Raw genomic sequence first — 22450 nt, 5'->3', positions numbered from 1 at the left:
GAATTCTGTGCCTGAGGAGATGTTAGCACATTACCTGTTTTTAAATCATTGCTTAAAACATATTTTTATAGGAAAACTTTCCCTTTTAATGCCTAATTTCTACGTGTTTTATTTCCTGTATTGTTTTGTTGTCATATTTCTATGCACTCTGTGAAGCACCTTGTGACCTTGTTGAGATAAGTGCTATACAAATAAATATCATCTTTATTACTATTATTACTCTGATGTTCAGCTGTGATTCTCCTTGATCGAGTCTTCATTAAATACTGTGTGTAATTCATCAAAGTCTCCTGAGGTCTTCTTCAGCTATGAAATCATCAGCTCTGACATTCTTTTCAACATGTGCAAAAAAGTTTCATAGTTTTCAAGCGCCTTTAACTCCTCAAACAGGTGATTCATTTTAGAGAATAATAAAAATTCCTTCAGTTTCAAAGGGTCAAAAATAAGCGTGGTCTACTAATAATAAGGTTTGTAAAGACTTGTATTAAGAAAATGGTCCAGAACAAGTACAACATACAAGGGAAATATTATTGTTTAGGTTTTTATGCTGATTATACTTCACTGTAGAACATTTTATTATCTCAGAACCAACATATCAGACAAACGTTTCATCTGGACTCTACAGAGGTAATATTCTGTTTAGACTTCACAAACGTGGCACACGATGTCGGCCTCACTGTGCACCTGTCTTGGTTTTATTCATATAGAAACTACAGTAAAAACAAAAAAAGTTCACAGCAGTAATTTAATACTGGGAGACGGGGAAGCTTCGCAGTACAAAAGGCTGATCCATGAAGACAAATGAAACTTTTCCTTTCTGCCACGCTGCTTTCACCAAAACACAAACATGAGGACGACCGGAGACACTGGGAACAAAATAAGAATCAAATGCAGTTTCTCTACGTAAAATCTTTACCTGCTAGAATTTGGTAAATAGTAATGCAAGAGACTTGATTTATAGTTACACATAATTTCTATGATTTATAATATATTTTTCTTTGTACAGTTTTTTTTACAGTTGTACACTGAGGGCGTTTTTTTAACCCGACACAATTTCTATATTCAGTCCAGACGTGTTATTTTCCAAACTGATCACATTCCTGACACTGTCTGGTAAAAGACGTTTTGATTGGTTCACAGAAAGAAGGCAAATGTGTTTCGTTCCCCGTCGTGGAGGATCAACCTTTCACACCCTCCCAAGGCACTGATTGACGCAGGGCAGTCAGTCACTGTTGTCTGTGCTTGTGCAAGAGACGGTGGTGTCTGAGGAGGACGGCCGGGGCGTCTGTGGGACAGTCTGAGCCTCTCTGAGCCCGTCCAGGTCCGAGTGCGAACATGTGCCGTTACCTTTATTACTGAGAGGATCGTCAGTGCCGTCTAAGAGTTCTGGGTTTTTATTACATGATATGACAGATGTTTGGCTATCGATGAGGCGCACACCAGACGCCTCCAGATTTGTGTTTGATTCTGGTGAATCAAGGCTGTGACATGATTCAAGCGTCCCTTCACAGCTATCATCGCCATTTTGTGCCACTCTGGGACAGGAAGTACTGCTGTCTTTAAGTTCTGCTCCGTTGGAGTCACATTGGTCCTCAACTGTGTTCTCATTAAGAGTCGATGGCAGCGGTGAGTCCTTACCGCTCATCTCACCCTCGTTGTGCATGTTAGGAGTTTCACCCAGCGGCACATGGGAGTTTGAATCTCCCCCTGAGGAGCAGCTCGACACTGGGCTGACAAAGCCAACAAAGTCTCCACTGGAGCTGAACCGGAGACCGTGGACAGCTTCCTCTTCATCTTCTGTCCCAGAGTCTCCGTCCTCGAAGCTTTTAGTCTCAGTGGGTTCAGGAGCTGCAGCATCGCTCTGCATCTCTTGAGACGTGCCACTGTCCTGGTTCTGATCTCCCTCTTGTTGTGCAGCTGGATCCGGTGCTGCGTCTTCCTGAGCTGGAGCAGCTGGAGCGTCACCTGGAGCCGGGCTCGGACCTGTCGGGGTGGGTCGGACCGTTTGGTGGCACATGGGGCAGGTCTCCTGCACGTACAGCCACTTGCGGAGGCAGTTGCCGTGGAAGAAATGTCCGCAGTATGTGATCACGGCAGAGGTCATTTCCTGTGAGGAGAGGAGAGACAAATAAGATTTGACTGAAACACCTGTAGGTAACACTGTTCCTTTCGTGTTCAAATACAAAATATACAATTGTGGCCCAGGTGTCCATGTTTTAGCATCAAAATGCTATTTTCCCAAGCCCTTCTAAAAACTTCAGCCCACGTGACATGATGTAGGTTTCTCCATGATGACGTTGCTACATATTAACCCACGAACTACTGTGGACACGTGTGTACATTACATATCCTGCACATGTTCTATACTTAAAGATATGTAATGCATGATTTTCTAAAATACAGTCACTACATTTACATGACATCAGAGAAAATGGATTTACTGTGTCAGACTTTTTAAAAATCCCTGTAAACATGTCAGTGTGAGTGAACTTGTCACAGTGGGACTAACACACCCAGATCATGTGACTCCTGCATGTATACAGTCAATCAGACCCAAACTGGCCGAGGCGCTCTGAGCATGCTCCACAGTTTCCGCGCCGGGCTTTGACCCTGAAGTCCAATAGCATTAAATGTGTAAGAGAAGAAGAAGCCGGTAACAGCATGGAGAAATCTACATCCAGAGCCGTGACTTTCTGGACGGACCAAATGTACAGAGCTGTAAAGTTGTCCACCATGGTACCAGTTAGCTGCTAGCTAACCGTAGCTAACTTGTTTGTCCATTGTTTGGTCTGTGACGTAATAGGTCAACAGGAAAAAGGTCCAATACTAACAAGCTGAAAGGGGGCATATCTCCACCTATCGTAGAGGAGTCGCACATACTTGGCTCAATAAATGGATTCCCCTCCCGTGCTTGTATACTGGGACAAGGACAGTAGGCCAGTTAGATGTCCTCGTCCAGCTGGAACTGTAGCTCCACTTCACTGTGACTGGAAACACACTGAGTGTATAGACTCATACAGCAGTATTCCCTCTCAGTCATCCCCTATGTTCTGCCCTCTGTCTGGATTTTCATATTCTGTGCTCGGGACGTTTCTGGGCATGTTCCCCCACAGCCATCAGGAGAGGCCGGGGCTTTATAAAAAGGTAGCGACCAAGTGCCAGACTGTAAGCAGCAGGCATCCCCTGTCACATGAATTCACATGAATTCCTTCATGGGGAAAATAAAATCTTTTCTGATCTTATCTTTGCTTAAAGCAGAAAACAGCAGAGCAACACTTTCCTCTTTCTCCGACTGTTGTTATCAACATTTTCTGTCGCTGCTTCCTTGACGGTAAACGTGTCATCATTGTTGAGAACGAGGTGGAAACAAAAACATGACTGAGGGCCAGAGATTCGAGCCTGAACAGTGCGAGGAGAGGCGGAGCTAAACTGGAAACACAGGATCAACATGCTCTGAGGGTACACACAGCGTTAGGTGTTATATAAATATAATACACAGGGCTGTATGTCACATATTCACAGCCTGCCACGTCACTATAGAGCTGGGTAACACTCTCAAACATCACAAGACGTCCAACTCTTCATTCATTTTGATAATTTGGGCTCAGATATATTTTTGATATGAATAATGGACTGTTGACTCGGAAGGAAGCCTCGACCGTCCTCTTGGTTCAAACTCTCATCTAACCACTTCGTACATCAGATAAACATCTCAACACGTCACAGTCTACTTTAGCTGTCTGTCTCTGTTTGTCACACATTTAATCTGTGTGATATCCAGACCCATATGGAATCTGCACCCACAGATTTTCCGCAGATTTTAGGAATAAAGATGCTGCTTGTAAAACTCAGAATGTCGTCACTGTCTCCTCCACGTCCCTCTGAATATGTGTGTGACAGTTTTATTCAGTCAGCATTACAATCAAAGTTAATGGTGTGGTGAGAAGAAATGTGAGACGTAAGATTAACTGTAGATTTATGTTTGTTCTCTCTGCTCCATACTGAACCTTCCATTTTAGTACTGATGATTAAATCAAATTTCTGGTTCAAAGTTTCTCCTGAAATCTACTGAGTAGATCTTTGAGTCTGCTCGAGGTAATTTCAGGTTTCAATTTACTGTGTGAGTTTATGTGTGTTCAAAAACAGTTGCTATGATAAATAAATATCAGACTGTAACACTGACGCAGAAGCACAGGGGACAGGAACCTAAAGTGTGTACGTTGCCTTTTGTTTGTTGTTTTTGTGTGTGTGTTGCTATGTTGCCTTGTTTGGTTTGTCTTCTTGTTGATTATTAAATATGATGTGCTGTTAAAACAGTCGGTGTTATGAGCTGTAGCTTCCTGGACCTTTGTCAGACTGCAGAAGTGTCTACGTTATGTTAAATGACTTTATCGTAATGTTTTGCACTGTGTGATTTAAGTATCGGCTGTTTTCTGTGAGAGGCTGTGACTTTATTTACATGACTTTCTACATTAATACATGATGTTCTTATTTCTATTTGCAGACTGAAATAAAATTCTAAAAATATTGTTTATCATATCACCAGCATAAAAAAAAAAAATCATTCTGCAGATTTTCATTTTGGATCACTGCTGAAAACAGCGGTGAGCTGGACAGACTGTCGAGAAACTAAAACGTTCTAGCACTTTTAAAATTGAACTGTTTGGTTTTATAGATCACAGCTGATGGAGAAACATTTGTTCGTAACTTTGGAAACAAAATAATAAATCACTCACATCCACGTACACTTCAATAGATCAGAAAAGTCTGAAATTAGACTGAATGTTTTATTATGTGGTCCAAAACTCAACATTTATATTTGTCCCCACAGTGCACCTGACATTTAGATCTGTCTCTCTGTGTGTAGCATTTTTTCCCCACAGCGTTCTGCAAAGACCCGCCCCAACTCTGCGTCTGATTGGCTCTGACCTGATGTTCTTCTTCACAGAACACAGGTGGGAAAAAAAAGACAAGCTATGCACCCTGTGGTTGTCCTCGAGTGACATCACAACCTTAGAACATAACAGTTATTTAAAATGAAGACAACTATTGTTCCAGTGGCGTCATTAGGTCCGGGCGCCTGAGGCCGATTTATTAGTTGATTATATTTTGTACGAATAATCTAAGTTTTCAAAGTAACTAAAGCAGAAAAATAAATGTAGTGGAGTAAAAAGTACAACGTTTCCCCCTGAGACGTAGATGAGTGGAAGTATTAAGGAGCGTAACATGGAAATACTTGAGAACAAGTACCTCAAAATTCTCTAAATTTTACTACTGATATTTTAAACACCACAATTCAGAGTGAATAAGAAAGCATCAAAATAAAGCTTGCTCATAAAAAATATTCCAGGAGTAGGATCCTCCTGGACGTCCCTACAGAGGTCTGGGCTGAGCCCCCGATGTCCTCAAATCCTAGAAACGCCCCTGGACTGTTCACTCGTCAAGAAATATGTAGCGATGCTTGTTAGTCCTGAATCACTGGTAACTACTCTGCCACCTGTCTCCCCTGAGATGTTTAATCCAGACTCGACACCTTTGCCATGATGTGAATAGAGCAGCGTGCAGTGTAGTCATGCTTTCAAATGTTTTGGTGACATCTCGGCACACTGAACTGTCAACTCCATCAAATACACCGCGCTCGACTTCAGCCTGTCCAGCCACACTCACCCAGTGACAGGGCTAACTGTTAGCATCACACGGCTAACATTAGCTGACAGTTATTAACAGGTTTGACAGCAGAGTCAAGCTGTTTCAGAGTGAGCTTGTCGGGGCCGTTTAACTCCTTGGTGTTACTTTTATTATTTCAGTTCAATTTTATTTTAATCATAAAATATCCAACATCACAAATCACAATTTGCCTCAGAGGCTTTACAGCATACGACATCGCTCTGTCCTTAGGGACCCTCACAGCAGATAAGGGAAAACTCCCCCCAAAAAATCTTTAATGGGAATAAATGTTAGAAACCTCAGGAAGAGCAACGACAGTCTAAACAATTTTTAGGAAATTGGCAGTTGAAATACGGATTTTCACAAATCCTGCCTACACACGTGCAACACAGGGTCAGTCACGAATGGTGCCCCTGGAGCAGTTTGGGGGCATTGCTCAAGGGCACATCTGCAGTACCCAATAGGTGTTGTGGCATCTCTCCAGCTGCAAGTCCACTCGTATGGGGACTTGAACCAAGAACCCTCTGGGATCCAAGCAAAGTCCCCACAGACTGAACCACTGCCGCTGGATGTTAGCTGCCGCTGTGTTAGCGTGTGCTAACTGGGCAGACGTTGAACTGGCCGTTCAGGAGGGTGGAGGAGAGTCAGTTCAACATTCGGTTGCTACCATCTCTGGAGAGACTCTCCTCTGGCGGAGAGTCAGGACGGTCCAGGATCAAACCCCCAGCACACAAAGGATCAAATGCAGGTATTGTTTGACTGGAGAGCAGGGTCTGAAATTGACACCCGCCAAGCGCCAAACGCAGGTAGATTTTCTGTTTGGTCAGTAAATCTTGGACAGCTATAAATATAAATGTGACAAAAAGGCAATTTATTATTTTAGCCCGTTAAAAATGTGCTCGGCCGGTGGATTTTTCATCCACCAGTCTCTTTGGCCGATGAGTCAAAAAGTTAATCTCAGACACTGCTGGAGAGGTTTCGATATCGCTTGGTACTGGATTATTCTGGTCCATCCCTTAAAGGTATCGAGTACCGACACCCAGCTCTTTCGGTATTAATGTGTTAGAAAAAACACCAACGTGTTTGGGATCTCACCAAAAATGTAACGTATGTATTATTGCAGTGACACAAGGTGTGTTTACTGCAACACTGGAAAAATGAAAAAACAATACTTTAGAGAGAGAAAGTCATCTTATTATAGAGCTTTAATTCAATAATTCTATAGTAAATAAATGTTAGGGGGAACTACTAGAAGACTCAGACAGTGAGAAAATTTAAAAAATGTTTTCGCTGAGCTGACAGAAACAAAATTAAACCCCTGCACATCTGTACTGTCTGTCCTATGTGTTGTTTTGTTTTTGCAGATTCTCTCTGATGTTCAAACTCAGTTCCTACGGCTGGATCAGAGTTAAGAAGGTTCTGGATGTTACAGTATGTTGAGAAGCGACTGACCTGGAAGCAGATGGAACAGACGTCGTTGTGCTGCTGCAGCTGTTCAGCCGTGGCTTTGGGGAGGGAGTTGATCTTCTTAGCCGCTTCCTGTCTGAGCAGGAAGCTCTTCCATCCGGACTGAGCTCTGAGCCAAACGTTGAAGTAAGAGTGGATGATGATGACGGAGGCGCCCATCCAGCTCCACTCGCCGAACAGCGACTCCCAGGTGCCGTACGCCACCACACAGAGCGCCACCACGAACTCCAGCACCCTGCTGACGGCGTTCACCCAGTAGATGACTTCGTCCAGGCTCTCGATCGGGTCGCTGCGGAACAGCTCCACCATGAAGAGGGAGTAGATCAGCATCGTGCCCGTAACCTGGACAAAGGGTGCACATTTTAATTTACAGTATTTAAAATAATCTGCTGTAGGACTTTAGAGGAAGGAGCGTTTTTGTTTCACTTACAGGAGTTATATGTAGAATGTTTATGTGACTATAACATCTTTTTTTTTTTGTGTAGTGTGTCTGCCACAGTGTCCTATTGAATTTGACCACTGTGGGGTGCCAAAGTCAGGTTTATTCCAACACTACACACAGAGGGTTTAGGGAACAGCTTGATCCCAAAACATTTTACAGTATCATGGTCATGACTGCACACACAGTGACCCACCAAGAATTAGAAATACAGCAGCATTAGAAGCATCAACTGAGCTGCAGAGGTCCAAGTGAAGGGTGCAGGGTGAGGCCTCGATCACACAGAAAGTGTTTTAGCAGCTGGAGGCGTCTTTTTGTAACTGTTTTTAATGAGAATAAAGCTTTTTGCTCGCTGTTTTTGCTTTGCTACATGTCTCATGTTTCTGCTCTCTAGGCACCTGACATTCACCTGTACCCTGTAGTCCATAAATACATACATAACTATTTACATACTAGAAGAAACATAATATGGCTCCTACAGAGAATATTAATATCTAGTCATCAATGAGTCAAATTAAAGTCAAAATAAAAAATGTCAGCTATTAAAAATATCAATTTATTGTCAGAGTAACTGTATTAGTTACCAGTTTATTAGTTATTTAATTTAATTTAGTTGTAATAAAACTTTAACTTGATGTCATATTATTCATGTAATAAAGTTTTATGAGTTCAGCTGTTTGAACACACGTGTTACAGAAAGTAATCCAGCTTTGTTTCTTTGACATTTTGCCAGAAAGACTTATGAAATCCTACCTGAAGGGAGGTCAGCATGCAGCTGGACACCAGTATGAGGAGCCAGAAGTCCATGTGGAAAAACTGGGAGATTTTATAAGCCATGAAGACGGGGAACACCAGCAGCAGCAGACACATGCTGAGGCCTCGGAAGTGTTTCCACACGCTCCTGGAAGAAATTAAGAAATAAAAAAAAAAAAAAATAACAAAGCAAATTCCTCAGAGAACTTTTGAACTTTGTGAATATGAATTTTTAACTCTGTGAGCTTCACCTGCATCTCATTAAAAACATGACCCTGACTGTTGTTACCTGTTACGAGATGCACCCAGCGCCAGAATGACTGGATCAGTTATTTCGATCATTGACTGCAGGGTTGAAGTCACCACGATGAAGAGGATGATGCTGAGGAGGAAGGTGCGCTGCAGAGCCTGCATGTCTAACAAGCCTGTCTGAAGAGCGAGCAGCAGCAGAGTGACGCCCTCGGTCACACCTCTGAAGAAGACGAGGAGAGGACAGAATTATAATCACAACAGAGCAGACGTAAGGTGACTGTCAGCACTGCATTTTGAGTTTTTTCTTTTGAGGTGTTATAATAAATTTATTGAAAAATGTCCTCCTTTGTGACTGGCTAAATCCTCTTCTAAGCTAAGGCTAAGTCCTGCGCCGATGGGTAACTGCAAAAAGCTGTGTAACGCATAAAAAATATGTATATATAAAAAGGTATGAGCACGGGTAAAAATGAACTACATACGAATGAGAACAAAAATATGTATTTTTTATTTTTCAGAATAAAACTAAGTAAAAAGCTGTGCAATGTACAGTACAGGCCAAAAGTTTGGACACACCTTCTCATTCAATGCGTTTTCTTTATTTTCATGACTATTTACATTGTAGATTCTCACTGAAGGCATCAAAACTATGAATGAACACATGTGGAGTTATGTACTTAACAAAAAAAGGTGAAATAACTGAAAACATGTTTTATATTCTAGTTTCTTCAAAATAGCCACCCTTTGCTCTGATTACTGCTTTGCACACTCTTGGCATTCTCTCCATGAGCTTCAAGAGGTAGTCACCTGAAATGGTTTCCACTTCACAGGTGTGCCTTATCAGGGTTAATTAGTGGAATTTCTTGCTTTATCAATGGGGTTGGGACCATCAGTTGTGTTGTGCAGAAGTCAGGTTAATACACAGCCGACAGCCCTATTGGACAACTGTTAAAATTCATATTATGGCAAGAACCAATCAGCTAACTAAAGAAAAACCAGTGGCCATCATTACTTTAAGAAATGAAGGTCAGTCAGTCCGGAAAATTGCAAAAACTTTAAATGTGTCCCCAAGTGGAGTCGCAAAAACCATCAAGCGCTACAACCAAACTGGCACACATGAGGACCGACCCAGGAAAGGAAGACCAAGAGTCACCTCTGCTTCTGAGGATAAGTTCATCCGAGTCACCAGCCTCAGAAATGGCAAGTTAACAGCAGCTCAGATCAGAGACCAGATGAATGCCACACAGAGTTCTAGCAGCAGACCCATCTCTAGAACAACTGTTAAGAGGAGACTGCGCCAATCAGGCCTTCATGGTCAAATAGCTGCTAGGAAACCACTGCTAAGGAGAGGCAACAAGCAGAAGAGATTTGTTTGGGCCAAGAAACACAAGGAATGGACATTAGACCAGTGGAAATCTGTGCTTTGGTCTGATGAGTCCAAATTTGAGATCTTTGGTTCCAACCGCCGTGTCTTTGTGAGACGCAGAAAAGGTGAACGGATGGATTCCACATGCCTGGTTCCCACTGTGAAGCATGGAGGAGGAGGTGTGATGGTGTGGGGGTGTTTTGCTGGTGACACTGTTGGGGATTTATTCAAAATTGAAGGCACACTGAACCAGCATGGCTACCACAGCATCCTGCAGCGACATGCCATCCCATCCGGTTTGCGTTTAGTTGGACGATCATTTATTTTTCAACAGGACAATGACCCCAAACACACCTCCAGGCTGTGTAAGGGCTATTTGACCAAGAAGGAGAGTGATGGAGTGCTGCGGCAGATGACCTGGCCTCCACAGTCACCGGACCTGAACCCAATCGAGATGGTTTGGGGTGAGCTGGACCGCAGAGTGAAGGCAAAGGGGCCAACAAGTGCTAAACACCTCTGGGAACTCCTTCAAGACTGTTGGAAAACCATTTCAGGTGACTACCTCTTGAAGCTCATGGAGAGAATGCCAAGAGTGTGCAAAGCAGTAATCAGAGCAAAGGGTGGCTATTTTGAAGAAACTAGAATATAAAACATGTTTTCAGTTATTTCACCTTTTTTTGTTAAGTACATAACTCCACATGTGTTCATTCATAGTTTTGATGCCTTCAGTGAGAATCTACAATGTAAATAGTCATGAAAATAAAGAAAACGCATTGAATGAGAAGGTGTGTCCAAACTTTTGGCCTGTACTGTATGTGTAATACTTTAACATCTAAATCACTATTATCAAGCTACAGCTCCTTTTATTTTGAAAGTCAGTGACACAAGTGTAACCTTTGACCCCGTGGTCACATTGGTCACCGACGTGGAGGACTCCAGCCATGAAACTTTGCAGCCCGAGGATGAGGTGGCAGCCTACATGGAGTTGGGATCCTTTGGAGGTTTGATGGTGGTGGAAGGAGCATGCTAACATGTTTCCTAACCTGGCAGTGATTGAATGTTTTCACCATCCAGTCAAAGAGACGTCCAATTCAAGAACGGAGAACCAGCTTAAGTTCTGGTACTAATCTTTACAGGTATGTGTGGGTTTTCAACAACAGACCTGTGCAGGCCTCTGCTCAACGTCTCACCTGTGCATGACGTTCTCGTTCTGAACAGCTGCGTAACCTCCCAGGTAGAACTTGCATAGGTTGAGCAGTCCCAGAGCGAGATACGACACCACGAAGGTCAGACCCAGAAGAGAGTACGGTGTGGCACAACATTCAGAAACACTGCAACAAAGAAAACACAGAATGATAAATGAAACATGATGTCAGGTACGAACACACACACACACACACACACACACAGAGGAATCATCATCATCCTCATCATCACATCACACCTTGTGAGCAGGAAGAACATGATTCCCTGATGGCCTGCGGAGGCGCTGCCTGACATGGCGTCTGAGCACAGCTGGACGACAAACAGAACAAACCAGAAGACACTGAAGAGCACTGGGACGGCAAACTGGTTCCACAGGGAGATCCCCACAGCCAGAAGTCTGTACAGCTCAATCACCTGAGGGACAGGAAACCAGGGGCGAGATGACGAAGAGGAGGAGGAGTGTGAAAAACATGATGCATAGAGAACAGAAAATAAAACAGATAACTTAAAGTCAGAGCAGCACATTTTTATCACGTGTCACAGAGACACTGTGGGTCATGTTTAATTACAAATATATAAAATACTGTTTGTTAAAATACAGAAATCCTACGAAAATAAACGTATGAAATGTAACCTTGATTTATTTTCACTTTAAAAGCAAAACAATCTGTGATTCCTGCAGTGATACTGAGTTTTGATTCATTCATTACTGAATCAGTGTCGAAACATAAAGAGGAATATTTCAAAATAAGTGAAGGATGTTGATAAAAAAGAACATTTACAAGCAACACTCAAAATATCTTGATGGCTTCATCAGCTGAGGTGGTTTTTCCTAAACTGCGAAACTTGAAACTTAATGAAATATTTGACGTCAACATCGACGACCTCTTTAGACAAACAGGATGTGTTGTGAAACCTTTCAGAATAAGAGTACCTCCAGCTGCAGCAGCTCTGAGTAGGCCGCCTTCGCCAGGCGATATGGCACAAAGAGATGTGAGAGGAGGAACACGGCGATGCCCGCTCCGGTCAGTCCCATGGAGAACGTGCTGACGGTTAAGAGCGTGGCGTGATGAACGGCGCAGAGTCGGGCCAGCAGGGGGAGCATGTGAGCAGAGAAGAGCCACACCTTTCTGGTCTTCATCAGGAAGGCACACAGCGTGCTGAGAATAATCTGACCTGGACAGGAAATTACATGACGAGTTAAGTTTCAGAGGCCAGCTGCACAAAACACCTTAAGTTTTTCTCCTTAAATACGACACTTAAGGCTTACAAGAAATACCTCACCAGTAACTGACAAGAAAGATCCTGTTGCACAAAACCACAGAGCAATCATTTACTGTAAAGTGGCTGGAAGAATGCAGCTTTGGAAAGTTGAGAGATCCAACTCCAGACTGTCACAATCATTAGTTGACTTAAAGTGTAAAATCAGTTGTTGATCTGAAGCGTGTCCATTTATATTTTTGTCCTTACTTTGGTTACTAAGGTTCTTTGTGCAACAGTTTAACAACCTGTAGCAACTCCTTAAGTATAAGACCAAAATAAGGAGTAAAACTTAAATCCTTAAGTAAACATTTTTAAGAAACCTTAAGGAGAAGATTTGAGGATGCTTTGTGTGACTGAGTTGTTTTCAAGGAAACCTTAACTCAGATCTTAAGGAACATCTTAACTTCAGGTGTTTTGTGCAACTGGCCCTAAATACACAATCATCTGATACTGTGATCACAGCTGCAGATTGTGTTTATGAGACCTGATGACTAATAACTAAATCAACTAATAACATCTCAAGAGTTTTGAACTACAGCTGTAGGTCGACCTAAAATACTGAGGAAGAGGCCTCCTGCTCTCTCTCAAGATGGCTCCTTAATGAAGCCTTAAAGGAAACCTTCACCTCCTAAATGATCATCTGTATTTCCGTCAATCACCCCGTGTTACATTTAATTCAGGAAAAACAAATGTTTCTCTGGCACGCCTCCAGGGTGAACGAAGAATCCAAAAACCCTAAAGCACTTCCAGATTTAACAGCACAGGCGCACTGCTCTTCTGCACGTGAGGCTGTTTATACGTCAGTGTTTTAATCATAATGTTTTAGTAAAAAGTCATGTGTTTATGAAGTACTGAGCGTACGACTGGATAAATGAGACTTGGATCAAACTGCACGAGTTGTCTAACAGTTTATAATCAGATGTTTTAATACAGTTTTGCAACCTTAAATCAGGCGTTTTAAGGGAAATGTTTAATAAATACTGTGCTAGGATATGAATCTAAATGAACCTAAAATGCTTCATATTTTTATGTGTATGTTGTGTTTCTGGACTCACTGGTCATCGCTGAGACAAATCTGTTGAAGGCCAGAGAGTCAAGATAAACTGCTCCTTCATAACCGTACTGCAGCTCCTCACGGACGTACTCCCTGCAGCATAAACAGAAAGAAAAACAGGTTTTATAGGTATGTATACACTGTATGGTGTTTGTTTTTGGCAGACACGGCTCATTAACCCTTCAAAATCTGAGCGGATTGGCTTGATTTTTTAAAAAAAAAAAACATGAATAGGAGTCAACGAGAAAATAAAGAAGTGGCCCGAAAATTAGCTAAATATTAAAATGTTTTACGAGAAGTTACTTTAGTAACAAAGAAATCATCCAAAAACAAGCAAAAAAACAAAAGTTAAAAAAAGAAAAAATCAAAACAAACAAAAAACCTGACGAGCAAAAAAATACATTAAAAACAAATTACCAAAAATAAGCAAAAAATAAAATAAAATAAAAAACACAAACAAATAGGGGGAAATTACCTGAAAACAAGCATAAAATAATTAAAAAACAACTAAAAAAAAAGCAAAAATAAAATAACAAAAACAAAACACAAAAAAGAACATTACCTGAAAAAGACTAAATAAGAAAATTAAACTAAATAATATCTAAATGTATCTTCTGTCACATAATTTTAAATATATAATTAGAACTCAAAACCAGCATTTATTTAAACTGCATCTGAATGCAGCACAAGGAAACAGATGTTGATCCAGGTTTATCTAAAGATAAACAATAACGAAGAACACCTTCATACACATTACAGATTTACTTCTCAGCTTTTGGGGAAAACTGAATTCAAACATTTGTATATTTCTGATTTTGACTGATTAAGTCATTCATTTTATTTCTGTCCAAATACGTCAGGCTGAAGGAAAGTGGAGACACAGAGGGAGGAGCACTGAGGCTGCAACTGAGCTCTGTCAGGAGAGAAAACTGATCTTGGCACAATAAATCAAGGAAGCACAGCAGTAACAGTAGTAGTAGAGTATTGTCATAGTATCTCACTTTGAAATCTGATGGCCCATGTACAGGAGGAGAGCAGCGAGGATATGGAGGTAGAGCGTCACAATGTGTCTCAGTGGCAGAACCAACACCACCACGTTTATCAGATGACCTGGAAGGAAAAAGGAAACGCTCACGTCATGTTTCTGTGTCGGAGGAAGAGTGATGATACTAAAAGAAAGAGATACACTTTGAAAAGTATTAAATATTTGGACGATTCATTCGTTTTTCTTTCTTTTAGTTTTAGTGTGTGATGCCTGAGTCTCCTCGTTTATAGAGGTTTGATCTGTGAGCTGAGCTGAGTTGTTCTGTTTGAATATTCTGTTGAATGCTATGTGTGTCATTTTGTTCCTGAAAATAAATAAACATACAGTACAGGCCAAAAGTTTGGACACACCTTCTCATTCAATGCGTTTTCTTTATTTTCATGACTATTTACATTGTAGATTCTCACTGAAGGCATCAAAACTATGAATGAACACATGTGGAGTTATGTACTTAACAAAAAAAGGTGAAATAACTGAAAACATGTTTTATATTCTAGTTTCTTCAAAATAGCCACCCTTTGCTCTGATTACTGCTTTGCACACTCTTGGCATTCTCTCCATGAGCTTCAAGAGGTAAAACTTGTTTAAAATGTCCCCCACTTAATATGTGTCCCCACCACATGAACTCTGCGCCTCTGCACGTGGGTAACCAGGGGTGGGCGGATCAATCCTAAAAAATGGACGCTCTCGATACTACGTTTTCATTTTGAAGATCGATCCTAGCGTCAATTTGATCGATACCAACAAAGGGAATCAGTTTCTCTCTTCTACATCGTACCGATTACATTTCAAGCGTAAAACTGTGCAAACAACGTTCTGTTGTCATGAACACAACCACTGCTTTTGTGTTGTCTGCACTCAAACATCTTCCTCCAGACCCAGCATCGTCTTCTTAGTTTCACTTTCACCTGATGTGGACAGTAGGAGGACGGTGAGCTCACCTGCCAGCTGCTGTGGACTGACGCGGACCCTCAATGGTACTATGAATAGAACCGTGTGTGTACATCTGCATGCACATCAGAAGTTCAATGTGGAAACTATGTCTGAGCATGACCAGTGTAATCACACACATAATGTGATGGATCAATGAAAGAGGAAAAACATGAGAACGAGAACTTGGAGCTGCGACTAAACTAAGGAAGGAAAGGAAACACCTCAACATCCAGACCTCTGACACAGAGACAGAGTTCAGTCTGATCAGAGAGGCTCAAACGAGGAATATCCAGGTGTATAGTGGCCTATAGAAATTAATATTTTAGTCAAATCAGATCTTAACAATTGATTAATGTTACAATTTTAAACTGTAATTAGTCTTCAGTTGCTGTCACTTGAGCACATTGATTAGTAGCCTCATAAATCACGGCACATCACTCTGGCTATGGATATCATGCTCATTATGTTATCAGATGCGGTCTTACCGATGTAGTACATGTTCCAGATGACATATTTGTACTTGAAGAGCATGTCTTCATTCTTGGCCTTGAGGTGCTCCGTCAACCCTTCAATGTCACATTTATAGAGCAGGTCCAGCACCAGGATGCTCGGCACCCTCAGGGCGACGTTGGCCAACTCCTCCAGACGAGGCATCTTTAACACCAACTTTATATCAGCCTGTGTGTGTGTGTGTGTGTGTGTGTGTGTGTCACATGCTGTGAGCTGAGTGTCACTGCTTCACTCGTCTTCTTGTCATCTGGAGAAACACACAAACTTCATGTTAGGCTCCATCAGTGACTTCCTCTGAGCAGCCAGGCCGATACTTAGCTCTGAGTTTGCAGCTTTGACGTCAGATTTTAATATTAAATTAACACCAGAGCAGAGCAGGAGCTAAACTGTGAATTATGACGTCAGTATCATGGAGGTTTTAAGGACCCAGTGTGCATACAGTGATGATAATGTACTTACTTTGCACGGTGACAGATACCACAGACGGACAGCCGTGTGTTAGCTAGCTGCTGCTGCTGCTGCTGCTGTCGGTTAGCTCTCACATCGACCAGCAACATGTTTTCATTTCACAGCAGCACGCGCTAAATGTTTAACTTTTCCGGTCACTTCCGGTTCTCAGAGGTGGTTAGAAACATCCGCCGTGAGAGAAGTTAAATTAAACAGCTGATATTAAACGACAGGAGGCACAGTAAAGAGACTTTAATGCAATGTTATGATTCCAACCGCTTGCGTGGCCATTTACCGTGGTGACGTCACGGAGAAACGCACCAATCAGGTTCGGGTATTCTCGATTTCAAAATAAAAGTTTTAGGACACTACAACTTCCGCTACTACGACTACTACTGCTAAAAAAAGAAACAAAATAATCAAATAAATAATAATAATAATAATAATAATAATAATAATTATGTACATTTTTTCGAGCACTTTTTTAACAACATTGTGTAACTTAATTATTACTCTACTTTCACTTTACCTTCATGTACTACTTTCTACTACTTTACTTTCTGTTTTACTACCCTGTTTACATCTCTGTATAGGCTAGATTGTTTTTTATCATTCTTCTTATTATTAAACATATAGCTTACATTTACTACCTTTTACCTCCCTGTTTACATTACAGTTCATTCACTTTGCTATTACTGCACTACAAACATATACATACATACATATACACTGCCTGGCCAAAAAAAAAGTCACCACCAAAAAAAAGGTCATACACTCTAATATTTCGTTGGACCGCCGTCTTTAGCTTTGATTACGGCACGCATTCGCTGTGGCATTGTTTCGATAAGCTTCTGCAATGTCACAAGATTTATTTCCATCCAGTGTTGCATTAATTTTTCACCAAGATCTTGCATTGATGATGGTAGAGTCTGACCGCTGCGCAAAGCCTTCTCCAGCACATCCCAAAGATTCTCAATGGGGTTAAGGTCTGGACTCTGTGGTGGCCAATCCATGTGTGAAAATGATGTCTCATGCTCCCTGAACCAGTCTTTCACAATTTGAGCCCGATGAATCCTGGCATTGTCATCTTGGAATATGCCCGTGCCATCAGGGAAGAAAAAATCCATTGATGGAATAACCTGGTCATTCAGTATATTCAGGTAGTCAGCTGACCTCATTCTTTGAGCACATACTGTTGCTGAACCTAGACCTGACCAACTGCAGCAACCCCAGATCATAACACTGCCCCCACAGGCTTGTACAGTAGGCACTAGGCATGATGGGTGCATCACTTCATCTGCCTCTCTTCTTACCCTGATGCGCCCATCACTCTGGAACAGGGTAAATCTGGACTCATCAGACCACATGACCTTCTTCCATTGCTCCAGAGTCCAATCTTTATGCTCCCTAGCAAACTGAAGCCTTTTTTTCCGGTTAGCCTCACTGATTAGTGGTTTTCTTAAGGCTACACAGCTGTTCAGTCCCAATCCCTTGAGTTCCCTTCACATTGTGCGTGTGGAAATGCTCTTACTTTCACTATTAAACATAGCCCTGAGTTCTACTGTTGTTTTTCTTCAATTTGATCTCACCAAACGTTTAAGTGATCGCCGATCACGATCATTGAGGATTTTTTTCCGGCCACATTTCTTCCTCGAAGACGATGGGTCCCCACTATCCTTCCAGTTTTTAATAATGCGTTGGACAGTTCTTAACCCAATTTTAGTAGTTTCTGCAATCTCCTTAGATGTTTTCTCTGCTTGATGCATGCCAATGATTTGACCCTTCTCAAACAGACTAACATCTTTTCCACGACCACGGGATGTGTCTTTCGACATGGTTGTTTAGGAAATGAGAAGCAACTCATTGCACCAGTTGGGGTTAAATAACTTGTTACCAGCTGAAAGATAATCGCCCATGCAGTAATTATCCAATAGGAGGCTCGTACCTATTTGCTTAGTTAAATCCAGGTGGCGACTTTTTTTTTGGCCAGGCAGTGTACATATATATGTATATGTATGTATGTATATATATATATTTAATATTATACTTAATATTATATTTTGTATATCTTTTTTTTTAACCCCACATTTTACATCTCCTTCCCTGTAATTGTTTTGCATATGGCCCTCAATAACTTTAACTTTCCTAGCTGACATTTTTGTAAATAAAAGTCAAGTAAATTTTTAACGCAAAAGTAAAAATGAAGGTTTCATCTGCAAAAGTGGTTAAAGACCAGATAAAAAAACAGCAGTAGTTTGATTTGTAATTTAATAATAATAATAATAATAATAATACATTTTATTTATCAGCGCCTTTCAAGACACTCAAGGTCACTGTACATAGAGAATAAATAAATAAAAGCAACACAGCAGCAATAATAAAACATTAAGAAGTTAGCAGCAGGCAATGACATTAAGCAGTGATAGGCTTGTTTAAACAGATATGTTTTGAGGTTGGATTTGAAAGCGTCCAGGGATTGAATATTTTGGATATCAGGTGGGAGGGAGATCCAGGAACGGGGGGGCCGAGCGGCTGAAGGCTCTGAACCCCATGGTGGTCAGGCGGGCTGGAGGGACAGTGAGGCTAATGAAGGAGGAGGATCTGAGAGCCCGGCTGGGTGTGTGGATGTGGAGGAGGTCAGTGAGGTATGGAGGAGCGAGGCTATGGATGGCCTTGAATGTGAGCAGTAGGGTTTTGAATTGGATGCGGTATTGTCTGGGAAGCCAGTGGAGTTGATGGAGGACAGGAGTGATGTGCTGGATGGGTGGGGTTCTGATGATGATCCGGGCAGCAGCATTTTGGACCAGTTGAAGTTTATGGATGGATTTGAGGGGGAGACCAGTGAGAAGGGTGTTGCAGTATTCCAGATGAGAGGTGACGAGGGAGTGGATCAGTATGGCGGTGCTGCTGGGTGTGAGGGAGGGACGAAGTTGGTTGATATTGCGAAAAGATGGAAATATGCAGTCCAGGTGACGTTATTGATGTGGGTTTGGAATGATAGAGTACTGTCCAGGATGACACCCAGACTCTTCACCTGAGAGGAGGGGAAAACAGTGGAGTTGTCTATGGAGATGGAAAAACTGCTAGCTTTTGTGAGGGTGGACTTCGAACCAATGAGGAAAACCTCTGTTTTATCACTGTTCAGTTTGAGGAAGTTGACGGAGAACCAGGATTTGATGTCCTGTAAACAGACACAGAGGGAGGTGGGCAGGAGGGTGGAGGTGTATTTGGGGAAGATAGAGCTGGGTGTCATCCGCATATTGTGTTTTTAAAAAATATGGCCAAGGGGGAGGAGATAGATAATGAAGAGGAGGGGACCGAGGACAGAGCCCTGGGGAACACCGGAGGAGAGGGGAGATGGCTGGGACGTGAAGGATTTTGTGAGATATGTGAGATATTTGGTTAAGTGCACAGTAAAAAAACAAATAAATCAAAACATTTTCAAAAAAAGCATGATTTAGGAAACTAAATGGAAACAAATATATCCGTTTTTGCAAATGAAACTTCAGATGAAATCCCATTAAAATAAACATTACATGTGTTTTCCCGGTACAGAATAATATATTCTTATCATTGTGTTGCAGTGGTTGGCATACTCAGATATATATGGTGGGTAACAAGATGATTAAAGCCATAAGAGAGGAAAACTTCATGTGTTGTTATACAAAATAAATTGTATTTTCATCTTTTGTTTAAAACACTGGGCATGTTCACCTATTTGGGACTCTAAAAAACAAAATCTGAGAAGGAAGATTACTCCTCTGTCATTATAAAGGTCATGATTTATGAAGACAGCTGCAAGCAGACACTGACTGATTTTAATGGGTTCAAGCAAAAAAAGGCTGGAACCACTGGTTTAATTAAGTTGTGGAGAGTGTGCAGTGATAACTGAAAACTGGAGCCTCGACTATCTCCGTTACACAGTGAACAAATATGTTGACACAAACTCTCTTTTCTACCTCCCCCCACATTTCTGTGATTGGATGGTGAACAGATAAAGAAGACGGAGTAACATGATCAACATGATGTATCCTTGAATGACAGTGGAACGGCAGATTTACTCTGACCTCCTAATGCATGAGACGTCACCATCGTCTCGTCAGACTTTACAAAGAAATCAGTTCTAGCGGTTAAACTCCCAGAACCAGCAGTAAACATCACAGAGTTTTTCTCTGATGAGTGGATCTTTAGGGTCGTGACATTTGGCTACAAAGTGCAGATGATTTTCTATCAGTTTCTCAGAAACAGAAATGACTAACATAAAGAAAGAACATTTCCTGTCTGCGTGGGCGAGAAGTTCTCTGGTGCAGTGGGCCCTGGGTTCCTCCTGGTGCAGTGGGCCCTGGGTTCCTCCTGGTGCAGAGGGCCCTGGGTTCCTCCTGGTGCAGAGGGCCCTGGGTTCCTCCTGGTGCAGTGGGCCCTGGGTTCCTCCTGGTGCAGTGGGCCCTGGGTTCCTCCTGGTGCAGTGGGCCCTGGGTTCCTGAGATCAGCCTGTGAGTTCAATTTTTTACTTTGATTTTCAGTGTGATTTTGAATCCAACTCTCAGTGGGTCGATGAGTTTGGTTTTTAACAACCATTGTGAAGTCATTTTGTTCTCAACAAATTACACAATGTACATCAGTGAAGATTTTACATTTGAATAATTCGTTTATCGAGATCTGATGTGTGATTTAAGTGCTCCTTATATGTTTTTGAGCCGTGTATAACCTCTGTTGTTAACAAACTCAGCAGGAGCCTAAGTGTTCAGCATTATAAGATGTTTACACTCATGTGTTTATATGTCACTGCCTCATCCTGTCACAGTGTTCCTAGACTGAACTGAAATTAGAGAAACTCTCTCTGCCTCTTTTATTTTTATTTTTAGGTATAATTACTGACATTAAACTGTTTTGGAGCAGTTTGAACATTTCCACAGTTTTGTGGCAGTCGTTCAGGACGAGTGTGAAGTTGAGCCAAACCTGGAAACACAAACAAAGACGGCGTCACTACATGGACTGTTTGTGTTCACGCTCACAGACCATCTGAAAACACGTCATATAAAACTTATAGCTGAGTAAACTCTTTGTTTGTCTAAGAGTCGTGTTGAATCTGAACATTTTTAATTTTACCAGACGTTGACAGCCGAGTGAGTAAAAGCTGAGTCAAGACTTAAATACAACACAGATGTGATGTTTGCTGACAATCAATATATATGTGGTTCGGGAGGAAGCAGACAAACAGGAGTGTGATGTGTTTCCTGTTTGTCATATTCACGATCATCTGTGTTTCAGTTGTTGGTGTAATAAATCTCAGCTCGTCTCTGTGGTCCAGTAAACACACAGTACTGAGGAGGACAGGAAGATCTTCACACTGATGCATCAACAATCACTGTCTGGTTTTTATATTGTTATTTAGACGGATCACATTCTCACAGCTGGTTTGTGTTAGATGTTTTTCAGGAAACGCTCCAGGAGTAGTTCTGGAGACATTTCAGAGTCACCAGCAGGAGCTGCAGGACGTGATTCAGGAACACAACAAGCTGGAGACAAGTTTTAAGAGAGTCGTTGCAGCATATAGGGAGGAAGAGGAGGAGGAGGAGGAGGAGGAGGTGAATCATGAAGATAAGATGATTATGTCCAAACGCAGTGTCAACAGAGAAGATGTGTAGCTTCTGGTTAAACTGAGACAGCAGAAACCAGGAGGAAACTGTTCCTTCAAAATAAATGTGTGGGAAATTTAACAGCCGTGAGAAATTTCCGACCATGACTGAGTGATCACTGAGTCACTGCAGCTCCAGCAATGTAGGACAAATACAATATATTCATTTTGATGATGCATGTCTCTTTTAACCCTTTAAAATCTGGAGGGACTTCACTTTCCTTGTGCCGCTTTCAGATGCCTCTCACAAGTATTTAAACCTTTGAACCCTCCCTGAGCACATCGATGCAGTTTCTTTCAAGAACATGGTGAAAAAGGACGAAATGTCCAACAAATTGCAAAAAAACATAATAAATTCAAAACATTATTAAAAACAAACCTAAGGAAAAGAGAAGCAAGGGACAACTATAGTC

At 41.7% G+C, this 22450-nt stretch overlaps 1 protein-coding gene across 1 annotated transcript; it reads right to left on the bottom strand.

Annotated features, from left to right (window-relative positions):
* Positions 1 to 539: 539 nt before the first annotated feature.
* Positions 540 to 16723, bottom strand: LOC117266647 (RING finger protein 145). Its single transcript, XM_033641929.2, has 11 exons — positions 16412 to 16723; positions 15928 to 16199; positions 14466 to 14574; positions 13466 to 13557; positions 12082 to 12323; positions 11386 to 11561; positions 11132 to 11272; positions 8616 to 8798; positions 8327 to 8474; positions 7120 to 7476; positions 540 to 2107 (listed from the first exon to the last, which is right to left on the bottom strand). Exons 2-11 carry the CDS (start codon positions 16094 to 16096, stop codon positions 1223 to 1225), a joined length of 2502 nt encoding a protein of 833 aa, XP_033497820.2. The 5' UTR covers positions 16097 to 16199; positions 16412 to 16723; the 3' UTR covers positions 540 to 1222.
* Between the last annotated feature and the right edge of the window lie 5727 nt (positions 16724 to 22450).

Source organism: Epinephelus lanceolatus, chromosome 15 (assembly GCF_041903045.1).
Source record: "Epinephelus lanceolatus isolate andai-2023 chromosome 15, ASM4190304v1, whole genome shotgun sequence".
Classification (NCBI taxonomy): Eukaryota; Metazoa; Chordata; class Actinopteri; order Perciformes; family Serranidae; genus Epinephelus; species Epinephelus lanceolatus.
Note: the sequence above shows the minus strand (reverse complement) of the source record. Positions and strands in the feature narration are given on the sequence as shown.